General features: G+C 42.3%; 1 protein-coding gene across 1 annotated transcript in view; it reads left to right on the top strand.

Annotated features, from left to right (window-relative positions):
* The window catches only part of ltbp1 (latent transforming growth factor beta binding protein 1), a 440,667-nt gene that overhangs the window by 391,154 nt on the left and 31,444 nt on the right, over window positions 1–18,069 (top strand). The window contains 3 exon segments of the mRNA XM_034184166.1: window positions 4,787–4,924; window positions 13,732–13,893; window positions 14,723–14,812. Of these exon segments, the coding sequence (XP_034040057.1) occupies window positions 4,787–4,924; window positions 13,732–13,893; window positions 14,723–14,812 (390 nt within the window).

Raw genomic sequence — 18,069 nt, 5'->3', positions numbered from 1 at the left:
TTTACCTCTTTGTTCAGTACACCAGAGTCCTGTTATGTTATGGGTTTAATGTTAATTTTGAGTTTTTATCTGGATTTTGTTCAGTCTTCAAAAATGTCCTCCTTTTCGTTGTTATGGAAATGGCCACCCTAATTCAAATGTGGTTCGCACAAATGATAGCTGTGTTTGAGGAGGAAAGCTACAAAAATAGCTTTTTCATCATGAAGCGCTGTCAGAAAGATTAGGAATGCTGTAAAAATGCAGCGTTCCATTCATTCATCAGAAACATTAACGTGTACTCCTCCAGTTGTCATGAAAAGAAAACACCACCTCAATATTTTTCAAGCAATTCACACTTTTGGTTTTGCTCCCATTTTGTATGAGATGAACTCAAAGATCTAAAACTTTTTCCACATACACAATATCACCATTTCTCTCAAATATTGTTCACAAACCAGTCTAAATCTGTGATAGTGAGCACTTCTCCTTTGCTGAGATAATCCATCCCACCTCACAGGTGTGCCATATCAAGATGCTGATTAGACACCATGATTAGTGCACAGGTGTGCCTTAGACTGCCCACAATAAAAGGCCACTCTGAAAGGTGCAGTTTTATCACACAGCACAATGCCACAGATGTCGCAAGATTTGAGGGAGCGTGCAATTGGCATGCTGACAGCAGGAATGTCAACCAGAGCTGTTGCTCGTGTATTGAATGTTCATGTCTCTACCATAAGCTGTCTCCAAAGTCGTTTCAGAGAATTTGGCAGTACATCCAACCAGCCTCACAACCGCAGACCACATGTAACCACACCAGCCCAGGACCTCCACATCCAGCATGTTCACCTCCAAGATCGTCTGAGACCAGCCACTCGGACAGCTGCTGAAACAATCGGTTTGCATAACCAAAGAATTTCTGCACAAACTGTCAGAAACCATCTCAGGGAAGCTCATCTGCATGCTCGTCGTCCTCATTGGGGTCTCGACCTGACTCCAGTTCGTCGTCGTAACCGACTTGAGTGGGCAAATGCTCACATTCGCTGGCATTTGGCACGTTGGAGAGGTGTTCTCTTCACGGATGATGCGAAGGAGATGTGTTGTACTGCATGAGGCAAATGGTGGTCACACCAGATACTGACTGGTATCCCCCCCCAATAAAACAAAACTGCACCTTTCAGAGTGGCCTTTTATTGTGGGCAGTCTAAGGCACACCTGTGCACTAATCATGGTGTCTAATCAGCATCTTGATATGGCACACCTGTGAGGTGGGATGGATTATCTCAGCAAAGGAGAAGTGCTCACTATCACAGATTTCGACTGGTTTGTGAACAATATTTGAGGGAAATGGTGATATTGTGTATGTGGAAAAAGTTTTAGATCTTTGAGTTCATCTCATACAAAATGGGAGCAAAACCAAAAGTGTTGCGTTTATATTTTTGTTGAGTATAGAAACAATAAAACATGCACTGTAAGCAATGAACGTCTGGCCGAGGGTGCGGTTTACTTTCGTTTTGAGGTGAGTTGCCAGGTCTGCACTTTATAAACCAGCCTTTTAGGAGGCAACCTGGATTAAACCATTTTATCCCTTTTTAGCACTTTTTTTTGGATCATGGGCAACCATAGTGTAACAGTGCCCTGTGGAATAAACTGTGAGAGCTGTGATCTGTGGATGTTTTGGACGAATAGGCAGTTCACACCCCTCATGCTGACAGTGAACGTGGAAGCTCACGCTTAGTCACGTGACATTTACAAACTGCTGAGCATGTGCATTGAGAATGTAACAATGGCCTATTAATGCTAAGAATGCCACGCTTCAGCTGCTTTAGGCCTTGTGAGACCAAACAGTGCCACAGCAGGGGTAATATTTTCCTGAAATAATGTGTTAGTATGACAGTTCATTCATACATTCTTCATCAGAACAAAGCACATGCTATCACAAAATAATGTGGATCAACAAAAAATAAATCAGTGACAAAATCATGTCATGGCATTATAAATACCAGCATGTTGCCATTACTCCAGTACTATGTATATTTTAGACGAACTCATTTTCACACAAATTCGGTAAATCCCCTTTCAACTTCTCTTCAATTACCATAATTCAGTGTATAACTCATGGGTCCAGTCTTCCACCCACTGCAAAGCAGTGCACAACTCATGTGTCATCTCTCGTCTTCAACCAACACAATTGTGGTTTTCATGCCCAGTATCTTGACATCACAAGACCACTTGTGCTCATCCGGGCATCCATGAGTCAATGGATGTTTAGTCCCCTCCCTGTTCAGGGTGAGCAGAGCGAACCTTAAATAGGGCTGATCAGTTGCAGGTGTAGCTACCTAAAAACACTCCTGTTGGTTCCAAGGATCTGATGACTGTATCACACATGTGCTACTTCCATGCCGGGTCAAAGCTATGGGCTTCCATCCAGATTCACAATCCTACCCCTGTCACTCTTTGTTGATTGCCAAAAGACTTGTGGGTGTGCAGCACAGCCTAGGAAATCTACATCCATGGTTGAACTAGAGATGCCTGTATGTCTTTTTTTTTTTTTTTTTAATGTGGGAATGCTGTTGCACTCGGACAAACACGTGGTCCTTGACAGATCTGTAGCCTGGTCACATGGCTGGGAAATCCCAGACAATCTGGGTCTGAAGACCTGCTTCAGTTTTCATCCAATTCATTAACCATTGGGTTACAAGCCATCACCTCCTCCACCTGATCTGCTGTTGAGGACTTGTTTCACCAGAGCCCATCTCATGCTCAGGGTTCCTGTTGGGCCTTCATGGTTTCCGTAGCGGCCATGGGGCACACAAGGTCCACACCGTATTTTACCCCAACGGGTAATCAAAGAGATGGACAGACAAGGGATTAACTTTCTATCTAGTGTTTATGGCTATAAATTATAATACCGTATCTGTTTTTAAGACAATTAGTGACTCTGTTTAGTTTTCTTATAATGTGCATTATAATTTTACTTTGCCATTAATCAAGTGCTACTGATTTCATTTCCTGCTACAAGCTCTTTACTCTGTGTGTGATTAATGGAGTCTTTCACAGTCTTTTCTTTCTGGGGCCATATGTGGAAAAACTCTGTAGATTTATGACTGAAACTGTGTATGTACAAAGGCAGAAATGTGCATATTCGTTCTTTTAGGCAGTTATATGAACCCCTTCATCCTCATGATCCTCTTTTATAAATCTCAACCATTGTGAAATTGTACCCACATGCACACGCCTGATTTCCACTATCATCTTTAGCCAGGAATGGATGGAGACACTCCAATTGCATATATTAATACTGCTTGTACAACACGCAATGACACATGGCAAGAAAAAAAAAAACCAATTGTGAAATTGTGATATATCTGAGAAGTGGTGGGGGAGAGCAAATTTGTTTTTTTTTTTTGTTTTTTTTTGGTGGTCTCGATTCTGTACTCTGGAACAAAAGAAGAGCTACTTAATGGGGGGAAAATGGAGGGGATCAACTTTGTAACTTTCAAGCAGACGAGCTTGGCAGATGTTAAAAATGGTTGGATCATGAAAGACAGGCAACAAAGCACATCACTTTACAGACAGAAAGCATGAGGGTGACCACTGCTTTACCTCCATCAGTTGAGTACACGGCCTCTGTTTTCAGCCACTCAACTTTGCTTGGAGTTGATGATCAAGACAGAGACGGAAGTGCACAGATGGATTGTGGTCTGTTGGCTGTCTTATTAAACAAAGTAAAATACAGTCAACAGTTAATTAATGAAGTGTTGCACAGATTCAGATGATGACCCCCCTGCCTCCCTGGATGCATAGGCATGCGCACATAGAGTTTGTTTCCCCTGCTGCTGTGTAATATGTGTCATTGTCTGCTGCCATATGTGCACATCTTAATGAATGGTAAGTTGGAGTCATAGAAGGATATCGTGAATGCAGTTGTGTTGAATGCAGACAGTGTGGCATTTGAGTTAAGAGAGGCGCATGAGTAGCTTGAGATAACTCACACTCTGGTCTTGTTCAAAAATAAATTTTATATTCATCTTGTTCAAAAAATAAATTTTATATTCAGAGCCTATTTTATATGCTTTGCACAAATACAACTTTATTCACTTATAATTAATGCTTCGCCTCAAGACACGTCATTTTCTGCTTGAGCTGGCTTGTGTGGAACCCCAGGTTCCCGATGATCATCAAGTCAGGGAACATCATTCTTGTGCTCCATGTAAATAGGCCTTTATAATCGCACGCACGCACGCAGACACCGCACACACACCTTTTCTAGTGGATATAATACTCTACCCCCAGATGTATCTAGGCTCAGCCACCTTCTTTTAAGGAAACAAATACTGCTCTCCACAACAGATTGAGCACAGCTAATGAGACATGCAACTTCTGTCGATTGGCTGCTTTGTTTCATGCTAAATCCTGTTTTTTCTTATTCTTCATGTCCACTTTGCCATGTCAGATTTTCCTTGTTCTGAAAATGTGTGTACACGTGCAGTACAGATGTTCTCATGACAAATTCCTCGTTTATAAATTCTAGTTCACACGTGGAGGAAAGTGTACTCAGGGTTTTTGTGTGTACATGTTGGTTAAACACACAGCCTCTGGTGTTTAACTCTCATGTCACACAAGGATCTCATTGGTGGGACCTCTGATCCAAATTGGAGTGAATCCATTGAAAGTGAAATGGATTTTGTCTTCATCCCATCCATCAGTGGAGAAGTTGAACTCTGTATTGTGACACTGAGAACCAGAAACGGTGCTCAGGTTCATGAGAAATATACATGAGTATCCTTTTTCTCTTCTTCCCCAACAGATATAAATGAGTGTGAACTGCTGAGCAGTGTGTGTGGTGAAGCCCAGTGTGAGAATATTGAGGGCTCCGTTCTTTGTACATGTCCCAGAGGTCAGCAATATAACCCTACAATCGCCAAGTGTGAGCCTGTTCCCACAGGTAAGGCACCTTCAACTTTTCTGACAATTATCAACCAGCAGATGTCACTGTTCTGAGTCTGGTCTGCTTGAAGTTTCTTCTACAAACACAAAACTCCCAACGTGTTTTTATTTACTGCTGTTGCCAGCATGCTTGCTCTGTGTGTGTGTGTGTGTGTGTGTGTGTGTGTGTGTGTGTGTGTGTGTGTGTGTGTGTGTGTGTGTGTGTGTGTGTGTGTGTGTGTGTGTGTGTGTGTGTGTGAGGTTAGAACTTGCCTTGGGGCGACTCATGTTGGGGGGGAGGGTGTCATGGCCATATTTTTGTGGGTTTGAAAAGTGATAAGCATTTTACGTATTGCTTTTTCAACAATTTGTTGTAAAGTAAATTTGGGGAGTTGTTCTCTAAAGTTGTCTGAACTCTTGTCTTGGACTGAACAGTTGAGAAAATGCCATGTATTGCTGCCATTATATACACTTCAGCTTTACAACATGATAATGTTTGGAATTAATAACATTGAATAAAATTCTAATACTTGAATTATTTTCTTACTACTTTGTTTCTTTAAATAAGTCATTACACTATTTTAAAAAATAATCCTTTGGATGTCCACCAGTGCATCCTATCATTATTATCCAGATGGTTTTTGCTTTAGGTATGATGATGGGAGCGCCCATGGGAGCATTGGTGAACTCTATAGAAGATACATTCAATGTCCTGGTGCTCTACAGCTCAGTCACAAGATGAAGCTACTTGCTCAATGTCTGAAGATTCGTAGACTAAAGATTTGTTCATAACTGTAATCACTATATCTGAACTACAGTCCATTCAAAAAGTATTGGAACAGCAAGACCAGTTCATTTGTTTTTGTTTTTCTGTGCACTGAAGCCATTTGGGCTTTGAAATAAAAAAAAAATAAAAATAAAATAATAATAATAATAATAATAATAATAATGGTAATTTAAAAAACAAAACAAAACTGTATGCCAAGACAGATTAGGTCACCCTTTTAATCTGATATTTACATCTAGATGTAATATTTATTTGTCGCAGACAATGAACGAGTGAAGCTTTTCAGCATCTCACCATGTAATTTAGATTTAGATTTAGACTTTTCAGTTAATGCTTCTGGAGAGCATTAGCATGGCTCAAAAACCTCAGCTTCTGGTGAGTTTTGCCCCCCCCCCCACACACACACACACAGCCCCCAACTACGCCCCCTCTTAATCCCCTGCCATTTTAACCATTTTCTTTATTTGCATCTCACATGCTCATTCATGCATCATTCATCCTGCAGTCAATACCAGAAATAAAATGACATTCTGCTCACTGTCATAGTTTGATCATTTGTACAGTACCGTTTCCTTGCTTAGCTAATCCTATAAAAATTATGTAAATATAAAAATTATGTAAATAGCGTTTCATACCAGTGTTTTTGTAATTGTCCTTCTTTGTTGCAAGTATTCATGTATGCGCAAAATCATACTTTCACTCCGTTATTGTAAAGAGACACATACATGTGGATTGTGCACTCAACAAAAACATAAACGCAACACTTTTGGTTTTGCTCCCATTTTGTATGAGATGAACTCAAAGATCTAAAACTTTTTCCACATACACAATATCACCATTTCCCTCAAATATTGTTCACAAACCAGTCTAAATCTGTGAAAGTGAGCACTTCTCCTTTGCTGAGATAATCCATCCCACCTCACAGGTGTGCCATATCAAGATGCTGATTAGAAACCATGATTAGTGCACAGGTGTGCCTTAGACTGCCCACAATAAAAGGCCACTCTGAAAGGTGCAGTTTTATCACACAGCACAATGCCACAGATGTCGCAAGATTTGAGGGAGCGTGCAATTGGCATGCTGACAGCAGGAATGTCAACCAGAGCTGTTGCTCGTGTATTGAATGTTCATTTCTCTACCATAAGCCGTCTCCAAAGGTGTTTCAGAGAATTTGTCAGTACATCCAACCAGCCTCACAACCGCAGACCACGTGTAACCACACCAGCCCAGGACCTCCACATCCAGCATGTTCACCTCCAAGATCGTCTGAGACCAGCCACTCGGACAGCTGCTGAAACAATCGGTTTACATAACCAAAGGATTTCTGCACACACTGTCAGAAACCGTCTCAGGGAAGCTCATCTGCATGCTCGTCGTCCTCATCGGGGTCTCGACCTGACTCCAGTTCGTCGTCGTAACCAACTTGAGTGAGCAAATGCTCACATTCGCTGGCGTTTGGCACGTTGGAGAGGTGTTCTCTTCACGGATGAATCCCGGTTCACACTGTCCAGGGCAGATGGCAGACAGCGTGTGTGGCGTCGTGTGGGTGAGCTGTTTTCTGAGGTCAATGTTGTGGATCGAGTGGCCCATGGTGGCGGTGGGGTTATGGTATGGGCAGGCGTCTGTTATGGATGAAGAACACAGGTGCATTTTATTGATGGCATTTTGAATGCACAGAGATACCGTGACGAGATCCTGAGGCCCATTGTTGTGCCATACATCCAAGAACATCACCTCATGTTGCAGCAGGATAATGCACGGCCCCATGTTGCAAGGATTTGTACACAATTCTTGGAAGCTGAAAATGTCCCAGTTCTTGCATGGCCGGCATACTCACCAGACATGTCACCCATTGAGCATGTTTGGGATGCTCTGGACTGGCGTATACAACAGCGTGTACCAGTTCCTGCCAATATCCAGCAACTTCACACAGCCATTGAAGAGGAGTGGACCAACATTCCACAGGCCACAATTGACAACCTGATCAACTCTATGCGAAGGAGATGTGTTGCACTGCATGAGGCAAATGGTGGTCACACCAGATACTGACTGGTATCCCCCCCAATAAAACAAAACTGCACCTTTCAGAGTGGCCTTTTATTGTGGACAGTCTAAGGCACACCTGTGCACTAATCATGGTGTCTAATCAGCATCTTGATATGGCACACCTGTGAGGTGGGATGGATTATCTCAGCAAAGGAGAAGTGCTCACTATCACAGATTTAGACTGGTTTGTGAACAATATTTGAGGGAAATGGTGATATTGTGTATGTGGAAAAAGTTTTAGATCTTTGAGTTCATCTCATACAAAATGGGAGCAAAACCAAAAGTGTTGCGTTTATATTTTTGTTGAGTGTACATAGAACCACTGCATTATGCAAAACATACAAATAAGCCTCTATGTTGTGATGGTTTCACTGGGAATCTTTTGTATTAAGACAAAAAGAACTGATAGGCAGGCAGGCAGATCTAGAAAACACGAGAACAAGAGCTGGAATGATGGCACAAGGCGCAACAAACTGGCAAACAAACAACACCACCTGTGAGCTAATAAAGCCCCAGGTGGCAATCAGCAGATTACAGACAGGTGTGCTTGGTGAGATCCAGAAGTGGGGCGGGGAGGGAGGGAGGGAGGGAGAGAGAGAGAGAGAGAGAGAGAGAGAGAGAGAGAGAGAGAGAGAGAGAACCACAGACAGACCCCAACACCAAAATCTCATAAGCACAAAAAAAATAACAAAAGCAAGATGAGATAAAAACAAACCAGAAAACGCTGCAACTGACCAGATAAACCGTCAGGCCCTGACATGTGCATTAAGACTTTCTTTTTTCCCCAGATGTTTTCAACAGGTATTGCAAGAACTCTACATGACAAAAAAGTTAAAATAGTTAAAAACAAATATTGCACATGTCCCCCCTTGTTCTAATTAGAATAATGCAGTTGTTCTGACTGGAGCTTTGGCATGTCTGTTTAGTTCTGTAACGGCTCTACGAAATGGCAGGCTGGAAGCAAAAAGGAAAGGTGGTGTGAGGGGTGTGTTCCGTCCTGCAGAATACTGCTCACTTGCTATAAAAGGATATACAGTAAATCTTGCCTAAACCGTCATCATATAAACGGAATATTCGCACTCACCGGTCAAAAGCAAGAGTCCCAATGTTTTTATATGGTTTTCCATGTAATTAACACTGTGTATGCTGGATTTTGTATAATGGATTTTCGCTCACATTGGACAAAACGTCCTGTCTGATCGCAATGCGTTTTCAGTAACAACCCCTCACATGTACCGGACAGAACAGTCTGGACGTGCCCAGTAAGAGAGGTACGAAATGAAGTTCAGCACTGACACTCGCCGATTCAAGGAAAGTGAATCTCGTATTTCCTTGATCAAAAGACTGGGCATTTATTTTTTTCAAACCGTGCCCAGGTACTAAATGATACAGGTCTTTATTCAAGTCCGGTGATTATTAACAAAATGCTGCTTGCTGCCTGCACTGTAATATAATGTTAAGTTTCACACATATCCCATTGTTCATCACACTTCAAGTGTAATGAACCAAACTGCTTTAAATCAGAGCCCCTCTGCTTGGCTGTGAACCCACACACCTGTTAAATGACAGCAACCACAAAGGGCTGTGATTTGTCACTTTTCCAGTTTCACTCCTTCCTCTCCTGTCTTAATAGTTTTTGCAGTGCACCCACTGATTACATTTTGATCATGGATCACATACTTTTGGCAGAAATGTCCGCAAATATGACCTTCACAACACAGAGTCAGAAAAAGATGCTCAAATGGCCAGCAATTCATAGAGACAAATTACACGTACCATACCGTTGGTTTGGAGGTTGATGATTGTATAAATAAGTGAAGCTTGTTGAGGGACAAATAAATCGAGAAAAAGACACTGTTCATGTGGTAAATTGCATAAGGACGTGATGGAGAACTTCAAAAGGGTCACGTGCACATCGACGTCATTGCATGGCCACAGAGTTACGGAGCTGGAAAAGCATAAATCAGGCTTTAGGATTTTAAGGTACCACTCCTTAGCGAACTTAGAAAAAAGAGTGACTCTACCACCTTTTTATTGCACATAATGCCTGGAGCTTATTTAAGGCAGGCATTTTTTTTTTTGAGACAAAGTTTTGACCCGGTCATTAAATGAGGCAGGTCCCTATTCAAGGTCAGGCGTTTAATCAAGGAAATATGTAAGCCTAATTGGTGCTGGCAATTCCCACTGCTGTTCAGTGCCGTTCAGTGTCTTCTGACTGTAACTAATCTGTTACATATTTATAATGGATTTTGTCCACTTTATGCATACAGCGGATTTTGTCCGTTTTATACATATAGCGGATTTTGTCCATTTTATACATATAGCGGATTTCGATTATAACGGACAAAATTCGCTGGTCCACCTGAATCCATTATATGTGAGTTTTACTGTATACACAGGACTGAGACTACACTACAAGTGCATCACAGAATATATGTACTGTAAAGCAGTGTTTACTGCAAAGCTCATTTGTAACTGTTCATAATGGCCTGTGAGGAAACCTGTTACCACACATAATTATTGTGTGTGATATAGTCCCTTAATTGGCTTGTCTTCTTTCTGTTCAGTGAAAATTGCTTAAATCCTCTCTTAAAATTCTCCCTCATAGTAAATCTGGTCCCTTCTTCATTTCCACAAGCGATGATGAAGTACTGTGTTTTCATATCAGTCCAATTTTGAAATTTGATTTGAATTTGGACCTGTTCTCATACTGTGTGGTTGTAGCTCTCAAAGATCTTAGATATTTGCCTGAGGGGGAGGATTATGTGAGGGGTCAACCTGAATGCTTCATGACCCTGGAGGCGTACAGGTTCTGTAGACACGGTAGGGGGAGCCCTCTCTATCTTTTCTGCTGTCCTGACAATTCACTTACATCTATTCTTTTCCTGCGTGGTGTGCAGATCCAAGCTACGTGGTGATGAACGTGCAACAAACTGACTCAATGACCGTTTCAATTTCAATTTATTACATTTTATGTAGTGCCAAATCACAACAAAGCTGCCTCAAGGCACTTCACACAAGTAAGGTCTAAACTTACCAACCCCTAGAGCAAGTACACAGGCGACAGTGGTAAGGAGAAACTCCCTCTGATGATATTGAGGAAGAAACCTCTATCATCAAAAACAGCATTGTAAAAAGTCTAAAGTTGGTGGTGTGGGAGTCTGAACTTCCTGAGCTTGTGCAGGAAGTGCAGACTGAGCTGTACTTTCTTCATTAGTGTTGGTGATAGTCTCCCATTTCAGATCCTGGGAAATTGTGGAACCCAGGAATTTGAGAGACTCTACAGCATTGCACCAGTATTACCCTTGATGATAAGAGGAAGCATCAGTAAGTGCTCTGTCCAGAAGTCCACGGTCATCTCCACAATTTAGAGTGTGTTCAGCTGCAGGTTATTTGAGCTGCACCAGTAAATTAGATGATCCACCTCCCTCCTGCCTACAAACCCGTCAATGTCTCAGATGATACCAACAAGTGTTGTGTAATCCACAAACTTCAGGATTCTGTCAGAGGGGTCCTTGGAAGTGCAGTCATTTGAGTAAACAGAGAACAGCAGTGGTCAGAGCACACAACCCTGTGGGGCACCTGTGCTGATGAAGAAAGCAGTGGATGTCTTTTTTTCTCAGCTTCACACATTGTTGCCTGTTAGTAAGGAAGTTGGTCATTCACTGATGGTTAGACAAGGGCGCTGAGCACACAGGATCTATTTGTGGTGAAGGATGTCTGTGATGATTGTGCTGAAGGCCGAGCTGAGGTCCACAATCAGAATCCTTGCTGGCTTTTTAGAACAGGAAAATGGGCTTCTTTTCTCCCACAAACAGTTCTCTGCTCTTCATTTTGGCTAATTCTTTTTAACAACTAATTAACTTCAGCCAAACCTCTGCAGCCTTCGCAGGTCCACAGAGGATGTCATCATTACAGCTCTACATATGGCTCTATCCCACCTGGAGCAGCAGGGGAGCTACGTTAGGCTGCTCTTCGTGGACTTTAGCTCAGCGTTTAATACCATCCTTCCAAGCAGACTGGTGACGAAGTTGTTGGACCTGGAGGTGTCCCACTCCATCTGGCTGTGGATCCTGGACTTCCTCATGGGCAGCTCTCAGAGGGTGAGAGTCGGCCCTCGCATCTCCTCGGCCATTAGCCTTAGCACTGGCTCTCCTCAGGGCTGTGTGCTGAGCCCTTTGCTCTGCATCTTCTACATCCACGACTACACCCCTCTCATCCCAGCAACGATATCATCAAGCTTGCTGATGACACCACTGTGGCGGGACTCATTTCTGGTGAGGATGAGACCGCCTATAGAGAGGAAGTTCAGCGGCTGTCTGTATGGTGCAAGGAGAACAACCTGATCCTGAACACCTCAAAAACAAAGCAGATGATGGTGGACTATAGGAGGAGGAAAATGAACATACAGCGACTGGTCATTGGTGGGGACTGTGTGGAAAAGGTCTCTGACTTCCGGTTTCTGGGAGTGCACCTGAGGGATGACCTGACTTGGAGCACCAACACAATGGCTACCATCAAGAAGGCACAGCAGAGACTCTATTTCCTCAGTGTTCTCAGGAACAACCATCTTCCACAGACACTGCTGTTGGCCTTCTATCGCTGCTCCGTAGAGAACATTCTGATTTTTACTGCCTGTGTGTGTGGTTTTCCAGTGGCACGGTTGCAGAGAGGCAATTTCTCCAGATGGTTGTCACCACAGCCCAGAAGACCACGGGTGTCCTTTGCCTTCACTAGAGGAATTGTATACTTGTGGCTGCCTCAGGAATGCAAAAAACATAGTCAGAGACCCCTCCCACCCTGGACATCATCTGTTTGAACTGCTGCCATCAGGAAGATGGTACAGGAAGTTGAAAACAAAAACCAACAGACTGAAAAATAACTTTGTTGCAAGAGCCACTTGTGCACTGATTACTGCTGTACAGTAATCTTTTTATGCATTCATGAGTTTATGAATTCATGAGTTTTTATTATTAGCATCATTTTAGTTATTTTAGTATCATTTTTGTATTTATTTATTATGTGTACAAGCATCCTGAGGTGAGACTGTGCTTTTAATTCCAATGTGCTTGCATGCACAATGACAAATAAAGACATTCTGTTCTGTTCTATTCTATTCTATTCTGTTCTATTCTGTTCTGTTCTGTTCTATTCTAGCTGAAACAAGGCAGTAGATATTCAGAGCTATTTCATGTTATCCAGTCATGTCTAAAGAGACACACCCGTGTCACAAGGAACACCTCTCACTCATTCATTTTCAACCACTTACTCCAATTAGGGGTCACCGGGGGGTCGACCCCAGCAGTCATAAAGCTTGAGGCGGGGTACACCCTGAATAGGACACCAGTCTGTCGCAGGACAACATATACACAAACAAACACATTCACACGCACACCTACAGACAATTTAAAGTTTCCAATCCACCTAACCTGCGGGTCTTTGGATGTGGGAGGAAGCCAAAGCACCTCGAGGGAACCCAAGCAAACATGGGGAGAACATGCAATCTCCACACGGAAAGGCCACAGGCAGGATTCAATCTATGACCTTTTGCTGTGATGCAACAGTGCTAACCACTAAGCTACTGTGCTGCCCACAAGCAACACCTGTCAGTCAGTATTTTTGCTCATCCAAACATTGAGTAACCTGATACAAAAGCTGCCAAATTCTTTGTTGTTGAGCACATCTAGATGTAAAAGCCGGGCAATAAAAGCTGACCATGTAAACTGTGTCATCATATTGATGCTTTTTAATCTCAACCAAAATGTGTTCAGTGGGTAGAAGAAAATTCACATTGTTGAAATACTTCTGAAAGGGAAGCTCCCTCAGGATTTAGAGACCTTACCTCCACCACCTCACTGTCCATATGCCGATTAAAATGTCTTTGTATCTGAAGACGCAATTGATTTTCTTTTCTTTTTTACTAGGTGTGGAAAACACTTTGTACTGCACACATAATCACTTCTTTTTCCTTTCTCTTCTGGTTTGTCCTTCAGTGTCTTCAGTGGAGCGTAAGGAGTGCTACTATCACCTGAATGACGAGAACCTGTGTGAGAGTGTGCTGACCAGCCATGTCACCCTGCAGGAGTGCTGTTGCACACTGGGAGCTGGCTGGGGCGACAACTGTGAGGTCCACCCCTGTCCTGTCAATGGCACAGGTGAATTAGTGTAGGAAGAAGTTAGGAAAATGAAGCATAGAGACGACTATTTTCCTCAGTCAATATGTTTGCACGTGTATGATTTCAAGACAGCTTCTTCTTCTTTCGGCTGCCCTGTTCGGGGTCACCACAGCAGATCAATCATTTCCATCTCACCCTGTCCTCTGTATCTTCCTCTGTCACACCAACCACACCCATGTTCTCCCTCAGCACATCCATAAACCTTTGGCATTTCCTTAGTGGATTTTCTTCATATTTTGTATGACGGTGTTTATGTCTGTCCTGTCAAAATTTTAATAAGGACCACTTTTGTAAGTTTTCTGTTCATAATCATATTAAGCAGACAGTGACATTGTATAGACCTTAATGGTTGTTTGAATCTCTCTCAGATGCATATGAGTCACATCTGTTTCAACTTTGTTCTGGACAATTGTATTTATACTTGTACCAAATGACAACAACTAGAAATTGAAAAGCACAATTATTTCATTATTTATTACAAGAATTCCCCCTCCCCCAAACACACACACACACACACACACACACACACACACACACACACACACACACACACACACACACACACACACACACACACACACACACACACACACACACACACACACACACACACACACACACACACACACACACTTACACTTACACTTTTCAACAATTCATGGCCCAGTGTTCATTCTTTTGCCAAAATCTTTTGAAGAGCCTGCCTTCATATAATGTTCAAATTCGCTCAAATCAGTGTTTTAGCTGGTGGAAAACTGAAGTGTTCCACCTTCTCTGCAGGACTAATCACATTTCTTTCCTGTTTCAGATCAGTTTGACCAGATGTGTCCATCTGGAAGAGGTTTTATCCCTAATGGAGACTTGTTGTATGGAGGTGATGTCTCTGACAGCTACAAAAGTGAGTTTTCACTGCTGCAGTTTAATACTCTGTTAGTTTTTGCCTGCAATCTTAAATCATGTAGTACATGTACATACACAATTACAGGGCATTAGTGTACTTTTTAATGTACACAGTATATGTTTCAGAGCACAGTAGGAGATAATACTGCTGAAAAATATTATATTGAAACAAATTTGCTTGTTGTGTTTTTCGAGGTTATAGCATCACAGTGTTTTAAAAGAGTTTATAGGACTTTATTGTGATACATTTAAATAAACACGTTTGCAAGCTTATAAAAATGTGTGCTGTTAATAGAGTAATTAGACAGGTCAGATCTGTGAGCATGCGTTGGTGCCACGCGTCACCGCACCCACCACACTACGGAAATGTCTCTGGTCATGGATTGCAGCCACCAAGGTAGATAACCAGACCATCCTCATTCATCACCAACCACCTTTGTTCAACGACCTCATGGTTGTTGAACAAAGGTGGTCGTTGAGGTCTTCTCAGGCGTGTCTTGATGATGTCAATGGCCGAGGAACCACAGACATGAAAGTTCACTTCTGAGATAAGTGAATGTCCCTACAAGTTTGAGGCTTTCACCACATACAGATACTCTTCTAATGACTGGGTCCACCAACTCATGGTAAACCCGGATCTTAGTCTTGGTCCAGGACAATTGCAAACCCAGAAGCTCAACCTAATCACTCAGCTTCTTAATGCTACAATCAGAGCTCAATTGATTCTGCAAAGTTTGGAGCTTTGGCTGTGAAGTCAAGGTGAGTAAACCTTTCCTCTGCAACAAAGACACCTAAGCTGCTGGTTTCCACAACCGTACCCTATACAGAGTCCATGCAAGCATTAGAGTAAGAGCTAGAATACATCCCTGATGGATGACCGGTTTCACTGGGACTCTTTGCCCAACTCTGCATAGCACTTACATATCCTGTATAATAGACCTGTTCAAAATGTCAATTGTTACAAAATCTTTTGGGCCACATGTTGTTCTTGTTCCACTAATAAAATAAAAGATCTGTGACAAATTTTATTGTTATCGGACATTATTTAGGTGTCCCCCACAAAGCAACAATTGCCCCAAACAAGCAATGTAGTAATCCAGTAATTCCAGTAATGTTCTCCTCTGGGTGACCAATCAACCACCACTTTTTGAAATTAGAAGCCATCACATGTACCTACAAAAGAAAAATAACGGCATAAGAGTCTTCTCCCGTTAGGGTGACGCTGTCTTGCCAGCAGAGGGAGAGGAAAATGCGTCTCTCTGGGGGACCTCTAAATCTCTCACAACTTTTATTTTTTCCACAATATAACATGAACAGCCCTACTCTATAAGTTGGATATTATGTCTAGCAACCTGTTGGGGATAGGGGCTGCAAAGAAGAACTGTAAATACTCATGTTTGCTTTCAGTCAGGATTTGCAGTCATAGGATGCTTTCAGTGGTTGACTTCTTGGGTGTGAAGTCATACTGCTCTTCTCGCTGAGAGGAAAGTAACTCGAACTGAATGCTGTGAAGAATAATCCTGATAAGCCGCTTTATGGCTTCAGGATTGGAATGTTTAGGTAGTGCTAGTAAGAACACTGCTTGTGAGTGTATAAATAAACTACAGACTTGTTTGTTGGTTGAAGATGGATAATATGAACAGTGCATGCGCATTATATGTTAATGTTGGAGGATTCCTACATGTGCCTGATCTCTTTGATTCTTTATAAATCTACAAAACAAACAAACAAACTGTCATGATCTGGCCCTTTAGGGCCTGCTGGTGTAGTTCTCGACCCTGTTCATCTTACATGCTCTGAGCCTTCTGTGTTTTGTCACGTCATGTTTTCATGGTCATGCTTCGGTTCTAATTGGTTTTGTTTGATTTACTCTCTGTGTATCATTTGCTTACCACATTTATAGTTTTACTTTACTGTTTATTGTTTTGCTTTCTCTCTTGGTCCCTTTAGTTGTTTTAGTCTTAGTTTTGTTCTGTTTATCACATTTATTGTTTTATGCTTTAGTCTCAGGTTTCGGTTATTTATCTTATCGTGTTTCTTAAAAGGTTAAGTTCTGTTTGTTATTTATTGTGCTATTCTATAACCTCTGGTTTTGTTTGCTTATCATTTATTTTGTAGTTAGTGTTTTGTCTGTTTGCCCTCTTTAGACTAGTTACAGTATTTCTTATGCCGCGTTCACACCGGGCATGACCAGATGTCACAAATTGTGGGCCACGCGACAGACGCGGCACCATCGCCCGGTGTGTTGCTCTGCTTTCGCTGTGAAAATTCGCCCCAGTGCATCATCAAATAGGAGGAGCTTCCATTCCGCTCGCCAGCTCCGGTTGTCAGTCAAGTTAACATGACGGACCTTGATCACACGGACCGAGTTGGTGTGGAAAGCTGACAAACGTCATGAGCAAGGTTGGGTAAGATTACTTTGAAAGAATACATGTGGATTACATGTATGTATGTACATGCATTTGGATTACTTGTAATCTGATTACTTTTGGATTACATTTCAAAGTAATCCTACCCAACCTTGGTCATGAGACGTTCCCAATTTGGGGAGTATCATTATTTGCTGCAGGAACTGCGTCTGGATGACGGCCACTTTCAGCGGTCCTTCCGCCTCTGCAGGACCCAGTTTGAGGACCTCCTGTCCCATTCACGTGCGCACATGTAAACAAAAAAACTCCGCTGCCCCGGCTGCGGGGCTGCTGTTTGCTCTTCCCACAAAAACTCAGTTATAATTGTGTTTAGAAACCAGTCACCATTTGTTTTATTATACATCTGTGTAGTTAATAAATAAAATAATCTTCACGGATGATTCGCTTGCACGCGCACGTAAAAAAAAAACCTCAGCTGCCCCTGCTGTGGGGCTGCTCCTCGCTCTCCCCCCAAAAACTCTGTCATAATTGTGTTTAGAAACCAGTCACCATTTGTTTTATTATACATCTGTGCAGTTAATAAATAAAATAATTTTCACGGATGATTCACTCGCTTGCGCACGTGAAGAAAAGAAAAACTCCACTCCCCCTGCTGCAGGGCTGCAGCTCGCTCTTCCCCAAAAAAACTCTGTCATAATTGTGTTTAGAAACCAGTCACCATTTGTTTTACTATACATCTGTGTAGTTAATTAATAAAATAATCTTCACGGACGATTCGCTCGCGCACGCACGTGGTAAAGTAATGACTCCACTCCCCCTGCTGCAGGGCTGCAACTCGCTCTTCCCCTAAACTCTGTCATAATTGTCCAGTAAAGGACAAAAGGGA

The sequence above is a fragment of the Thalassophryne amazonica genome, chromosome 13 (genome assembly GCF_902500255.1).
Source record: "Thalassophryne amazonica chromosome 13, fThaAma1.1, whole genome shotgun sequence".
Lineage (NCBI taxonomy): Eukaryota > Metazoa > Chordata > Actinopteri > Batrachoidiformes > Batrachoididae > Thalassophryne > Thalassophryne amazonica.
This window is presented reverse-complemented; position numbering and strand designations above follow the sequence as displayed.